Source organism: Phaethon lepturus, unplaced genomic scaffold, assembly GCF_000687285.1.
Source record: "Phaethon lepturus isolate BGI_N335 unplaced genomic scaffold, ASM68728v1 scaffold41614, whole genome shotgun sequence".
NCBI classification, from domain to species: Eukaryota; Metazoa; Chordata; class Aves; order Phaethontiformes; family Phaethontidae; genus Phaethon; species Phaethon lepturus.
Window position 1 is genome coordinate 3696 of NW_010534759.1, and position 7381 is coordinate 11076.

At 43.2% G+C, this 7381-nt stretch overlaps 1 protein-coding gene across 1 annotated transcript; it reads right to left on the minus strand.

Annotated features, from left to right (window-relative positions):
- Positions 1 to 267: 267 nt before the first annotated feature.
- LOC104619658 (serpin E3-like) lies at positions 268 to 6683 on the minus strand (the record flags this gene model as incomplete). Its single annotated transcript, XM_010285612.1, has 3 exons — positions 268 to 465; positions 1749 to 1982; positions 6480 to 6683. Coding segments are annotated over 3 exons (636 nt in total), but the record flags the coding sequence as incomplete, so codon positions are not given.
- Between the last annotated feature and the right edge of the window lie 698 nt (positions 6684 to 7381).

The window sequence follows — 7381 nt, forward strand, 5'->3', positions numbered from 1 at the left end:
TGTTATGGAGTGCTGGAAGCTGTTGGTCTGTGAGGGATGGGGCATGGGCAGTAGATATTTTAGGAACCATTTTGAACTTAGGATCTGTTTCAATTGCCTGGGATTATAAGGAGTCAATTCAGTCACCTAGGTGGTCTCTTTATTTGATGGGATTTCTTCTGAGACTTCTCCAGTCTGGGACAATAACACATCTTAGTGCGGTAGCTGTGGATATTAAATAAATAAAACTGTTCCATGTTGTACAATAGAGCAAATCTGGACAGTTACCATAGTTAACTTCAGCTGTGTGATGCATTGTGGGCACTTTCAGGGTTGAGCCCTCCGCTGTGGTAAAAGGCAACATCTGGGTATTCGTAAAGGAAAACTTCTTCTGCCACATGCTTTTGAAGTACATGATGCTCACCAGGGCAACCTGGCTGAGCGGTGACCCAGCGGTCTCCAACGGCATGCCACGCACGTCCCCATCTGCAAGGAAAAGAGGCAGGGATGGGGACACGTGCCTAAAGGCCAGGTTTGTGTGAGTAAATAAAGCAAGTCAGGACCACTCTCTGCCCCTAAGGGTAAGAGGTACAACTCACAAGGCACTCTTAAACCCTTTACCTTCACCTCCCCACCTGTACATGGACCTCATTGGGGTTGCCTGTTGGTCCATGCTCTCTCCAGAACCGAGCTTGAGCTGGTCGATGTTGAGGGCCAAAGCTGTGCCAGGGCTATGCCACTTGCAGAACACCATGGATGAGAGCAGCCCAGTGCTCAGCACCATGCCATGGCTCTAACTGGTTTTGTAGCTTAAATGTCCCCGCATGTATCTTGGAGTGGTTCATCGTTAGCAACAGAAGTCCCTCATGAAATGGATTCATAATTACAGACTGCTTTATGAGGTAAATAATTCAACTGAAACTCATATCCTAATTCTCTCCCTCTCTTATTTACTTGGCAGTTCAACTCATCCTGCTTTGGGTATCTCAAAGATTCTTGAAAGTGTGATCCACTTTTAATTCATTGATACGCATGTGAGCACCACAATATGAACTCCCATTTTAGTACCTGCTTCTAGAGCAATACTTTTCTATCATGAAGCTGGATCACTTACTACAGTTCATTTGAGATGGATAGAATATTTCTTTTGATAGTAGCTTTAGTGTGTGTGTTTAACATCACCTCACACGTTGATGGCCAAATTAACACTCACATAACTTAAGTTGATGGGGCAAATTGGGGATTGATTTGCTCTGCTGCTTCTAAGGACTTGCTTTTTCAATTATTTTTTCGTTAACAGAATTTAATTTCATTACTTTTTTTGCTTGTGTGGAAAGTAAATTCTTTTTATTTCCTATTTTGACTTTCTAAACTCAGAGTCTGACTGCTGAGCTTAGTGCCCTACATGTTCCCCACTGCAGCATGAAAGCATTCAGCACAGTGAACACAGTCCCTGGAGTATTTGGCTGCTCCTCATTAAAACTGAAAACACTGCAAAGGATTTCCATTTTAAAAATTAGAAGAACAAGGCCAAGTGGTTACCAGCTTGATACTGCAAACTTATACTCACAGATTCAGACCTGTTCCAGCTCTTTCCTCACAGTAGAAATGAGCATCAGCACAAGAATTAGATTTCTGGTCTCTCAGCCTTGGTTTGGACAACATGGAGTGTGGCAAAAAACTTCATACTTGCTTAAATGCAATTTCTCTCATTACGCTTATTTTACATTTTATTCACATGCAAGCATTCTCATGGCTTGTTACGTTACCTCCAAGGTTACCGGTGATCCATTCCTGTATTTGGGCTGCAGTTCTGTTCGGGTCAGTGAAGTTGGTTTGCTGCAAGTTGCTGTTTGCCCAGCGTGCAGCACGTGCGGCAAAGTGGGGCGAGAGCTGCACACCAGCATCCACAAAGAAAGAACATGCCAGCTGAACCACCATGCCTTGGGTGGAGTTGGTCGCTCCTTCATACATTGCGTGCAAGAAATCCTGCACACTTTGATCTGCCAGGCAAGAAAGAGGGAAAAACTGCATTTACCATGTTGAGGCTAAGGACAGCAGAGATTGCACCAGGTCTCAGCAGCTCTCGGCTCCAGTGCTGACCACAATGAGGGTGGTGAAACACTGGCACAGGTTGCCCAGAGAGGTGGGAGATGCCCCATCCCTGGAAACACTCCAGGTGAAGTTGGTTGGGGCTCTGAGCAACCTGATCTAGTTGAAGACGTCCCTGCTCATTACAGGGCTGTTGGACTAGACGACCTTTAAGGGTCCCTTCGAACCCCAAAATTCTATGATTCTGTGATTCTATGGAAGTTAAAGCACTGTAACAACTGAAGCACCCTTGACTTTACTGGGTATTGCTGTCAAGCACTGCCGTCAAGGACGGTGATGCACTGGGCATAGGAAAGCACTCTTCATGTTGCTGTAGAAATCACTCTTGTGCAGATATGTCAAGTGGCTGATTTTACATCAAGCTCACACCTCTATGTAAACACAGCTCTTGCATTTCGTAAGGAAATTTATTGTCTTTGGGGAGTTCCTTGGGTTCCTGTTAGTGAGTCCTCACACCTCTGGTGGTGACTGGATGAGTGGCTGATGCTGCAGTACTGCCATATCCTTCTGTTATTGATGCCACCCGCCCCAGGAAAGGCATCTTCCTGACTGCCCCAGGTCTGTCTCTCCTATCCTTGGCCCTCATGTATTGTTTTGTTTCTTGAAGGATGGTGGTCCAAACTGGCCCAGTATTGCAAATGAGGCATGGCAATGCTAAATAGATCTGATATGTTGCTTCACGTGTGTTACAAGCAACTATTTTTTTTTTTTATAACTCACAAGAGTGTCTGTTTTTTTCTTGAAGTACAATTTCCCATTCAATATTCATTTTTTAATTTCCTAAGAACCCTCAGATCCTTTTCTAAAAGCACTATTCTTTGGCTGATTTTTCCCTGATTTGAACAGCTGATTATTCCTTCTAAATGTAGAATTTTGCACTTGTCCTTATTGAATTGTGTCCTATTCATTTCACACATTTCTCTGATTTTCCAGGATGCTTTTAAATTCTATTCTGGTCTTCCAAAATGCTTGTAGCAACAGTGTTGTTCAAAATTTCAGTAATGTATTCTCTAGTTTGTTGTTTACTAGTGAAAATAGCTGAATAGTGCCCTGGTCTCCTGTTCCTGGGGAGCTCATGGAGCTCAACTGTGGTGGCTTCTGTGATGGGTACAGTGTTGAGGTGTGGGCCTAATGAGAACATGAGTCCTGCAAACATAGAGGATCTTGTGTTTTTAAAATCACAAAGTTTCTAGTAGGCTCCCCTGAAGGGTGGTTTAGCAGCCATTTCTGTCTGTCATTATTTTGCTCACTGTAATGGTTTGTGATGGGATGGTTGATGCCAAGGTGACTTCCTGAGGCCTGGGACTTGCACCCAGTCTGAACAATGTTTATGGGCTCTCTGTCAAATCTTCTCAAAATTCCCGTGTTTGCGGTTCAGCCCCTTTCCCATATCCCTTGTTGTGCTTTGGAGGAGACTTGCCTACAGCCAGCCAATAAAAGTCTTGTTGAGATTGTTACTTGCCTTTAAGATGTTAAGACATTTTCAGCAGGTTCCTTCTCTAAGTTTTCTATGAGGACTGTGAAGTGTCTGGAACATTGCTCTTCTTCAGCAGGACATAAGTGCCTCTTGGGTCTGTGGGATCACCAGGACCTTTATGATTTCCCCACCAAGTATCCCAGTTTCTGTGTGAAATCTCAGCAACTCACTGTTGTACAAGAATTGCTGGCCACTGTCTCCAAGGTGGGTCAGTACTGTGCCCCTTGCTTCTCCAGGTTCCTGTACTTGGCTCAGGTCCTCCTCTGCCTTGGCGTGAAACCCTGGGGTGCCCTGGGCAGCTTACAGGTATCTGTCTCCCCATGATCGTGTCTGGGCTTGGCATTATGGGCTGGCTGGAAATCTTTATTTTGAGTCAAGGGAGACCTTAGGCAAAGGGAGGAATCACCCAGTTTCTCCAGATGCCTGTGGGTGTAGGCAGCGCTGGAGGGAAGTCAGGCTGTGCTGCCGCCCAACACATGGGTGGTTTGGGGTGGCTAACCAGCGAAGTCCATCCTGGCTGGACCAACCCGTCCCAGGCTGAGCATCAGGTCAAGGGCAGAACCTCCAGCTGCCATCCAGGTCACAGGAGACTTTTACTACATCAGTTCAGATTCTTGACCGGGTAAAGGGAGAGTTTCATGTCCACCCATTTCTACCACCTGAGAATCCAGTGCATGTTTTCTGATCTAACAGTGCTCCTTAAATAACCTACAGGAAGACTAATCACCTATGGGAAGTTTGGTATTAAAATTTAGATCTATTACTCTTCAAGGGATAAAATATTGAACTTCTTGAACAGATGTCAAGGAAACTCACACGGTCTGAGGTGTAAAATGCTTTTCTTGTGTGTTTTGCATTAGTGCAGGAGCATTTGGCAAGCTCTCTGGAGGATGTGACAAATCAAAGATGGTAAATTGGAAGCAGATGTTAATGTTAGGTGTGGTATCCTGAGATTGTAACTTCACTCATATCAAAGTGCTTAGCTAACCAAAGTCCTGAATTCTTACTCAGAAAACAGTTCAAAATTGCTTAAAAATACTCCACTGTGGATAAAATGAAACAGCAAAGAGAAAACATTTTAAAGCGTGTCATTTTGTCTGTGTCACATAGTCTAGAGAGACATCCCTTTATACATTTTTTTTCTTAGCACTAGAATAAAGGTGAACAAATCTTCCAAATATTAAAAGTTTACAAGTGCATGTAAGAGCAGGTTCTCCATGAATAGTGAATGCACCATAAAAGTTTTCATTTTTTTCAGCCTCCTTAGGTTTTAAACACATCCTTTATTATTATTAAAGACAGACGAACAGGAACATTAATGCAAACACCTAATGGAAGAAAGGAGTTTTATCAGATATGCATATATACATGATTTGGTTTTACACATCTGACAGGAAATTTGACCTAAGTATTTGATTTATTTATTTGATTTAAACCATTTAGGGAAGTGGTTTCCTTCTCCGTCACTGGAAATGTGCTGTTATAAACAATAGCAATAGATCCCATCCTACTTTATTTTCACATTCATGCATTCATATTACCGAAAGCCAAAGCTCAATGTGGCTTGTGCCATAGCCAACTAAAATGGAGATAAAATGTCTGCTTGGTATGATGTGCCACATGAGAAGAAGTAAGGCAGCACAAGAGAACTAGCCTCTGCGCTTCCCTTTGTTACATTTTGTGTGGAGATCTGTGCCTGAATTTCACTGTGCAATATTATTCTTAAGGTTCTTTCTAAATAACTGAGCCCCTAATAACCAGAAGTGTCAAGCAAGGTATAATCCTTGCATGAATTAATGTTGTCTAAAATTGTCCTACTGAGTTTACAGAAACAGAAGTCTTGCAAGCAAGACTTCATTATGTCATCTGCTCATGATAGAGATGTCCTTGCGTCAGTACGTACAGCTGTATCTGTATATATCAGCCAGAGTTAGCTCTTACTCGCTGTGTTGGTTTTGAGTATCAGTGCTATCTGGAATGGTAACGGTGACTAAGGCAGGTTCCAGCACAGGACGGTGAAATTGCTGTAGGTTTTATCTTTAGTCTTCATACGCTGAAAGTAAATTTTATGCTGAGAAAGAGTGGTGTTAGCCCTATACATGAGTCTTGTATGTAAGCTGCAAATTTTGAAGATGAGGCAGTCATCTGCTTTTCATAAACATTGTGCCCATAATGTAAAATAGTTTTTGATGTGTGATGTGGGATGGTAGGATAATCCAGAGCTAAAATGAAAACAGCATCCTTAAATTCAACTGACTTAATGCTGGATTTTAAGACATCTGCCTTTTCCATATCCATTCCAGATTCCCAGTGAGTTTTATTTTAGCCTGCTTTCAGGGAAAGATGCAATTGCACCATCCATCTGTCAGTGTATATCTCTATCTGCCAGTTCAACTTTTTGGCGAGTTGTAGTAACATTAGAAAAAGGTGCAAAGTCTTAAAGATAATTCAATTTCTACAGGTTTCATATGATTTGTTAATGGGATAGGAGAGAAAACGTGAGTGGGGTTAGGAGAGAAAATGACTGTCCTGTGCCTGGCACCTCCTCGCAGAGGACACAGGGGACACCAGGACACAACGGGCACCATGAAGCCCTGGGAAACCAGGAGCAATTCTGCTGTTCGTTGGAAGCAGCTTTTCTAGGTGTAGCTGTATTTCAGTGCAGTGAAAGAGTAAGCACTGATCAAGAAAAAAGAGGAATAGTAGTGTGCGTATCAACTATTCCATTGAGTTTCCTTTGTCCAGCTGACACCTGGCTATCAAATATGGAGAAAACACTCCTAAACTACATATTGCAGTGAGACAGAAGACAGAAGTTTAGCATGAAGCGTGCAATTGCTGTCTCCTTAGTAAAGCTGTGAATTTATTGCAAAATGTAAGGCAAGAAGTATTTTTTTAAACAGTACATTACCATGAATGTTGTATCCTAGGGCATCCTGAAGCTCCAGAAAGGTATTTCCCTGAGCTCCAAACTGCAGCAGCTCCAAAGAAACAGCCACGCTTGCTGGGGAGACTACCAGGTTGGTTCTGTTCTCTGCTTCGGATACATGCCGGTAGAGATTGATGGCAAATTCAGTCCTCTGCTCTTTCAGCTCATCATAGGAGATGCAGTTTCCTTTGATTAACCAGCAAGCAGACAGGATAAACGCAGAGAAGAAAATGGGCAACATGAAGACAAGCTGGGAACACTCTCCACCAGATAATCATACCTGCAATTAATAATACAGATATTTAGAAAAACAATAGGCTGAGCTGACAGAGGAACTTTCGCTTTCCATCAGTGTTAAGATATGACTTGCAAGAGTAATGATGACTTGTAAAACACCTGTCCAGATCTACCCAGCAGCTGTTGTCATAAAAAATAAGTCATAGGGACACGCTGATGACTCCGTTGGCTAACGAGAACCGAGTTTTCCAGAATCCTGTACCCGTATACAATGGTTGGTCATTACAGTGCGTGGAGACCCAGAGCCCCTTGGTTAAACAGTTAGCTACCTGCACACGTAATGGGGCACCTTAGTGAAAGCTGTGTGGTCTCCATGCTGCTGAGCACCCACAGCTCCTTTCTGTCCCCAGCAGAAAGGGGGTCACGTCCAGCACTCCCAGAAGGAAGGCCACTCCTCATGAGGTGCAGGTATCTAAGTGGGGGCTCCAGGCTGGGGTTTAGATCCAAGTTTGCAAAAGGCTGGCTTCAAATTCCTCCCCCCAGATATTCCTTCTATGAAATTTATCCCAGTGAAAAAAGGTTGTATTTGCAAAAGGCTCCAATGCTTGCAGCACAAAAACCACTGCTTCGGGTTTTTATGGGAAATC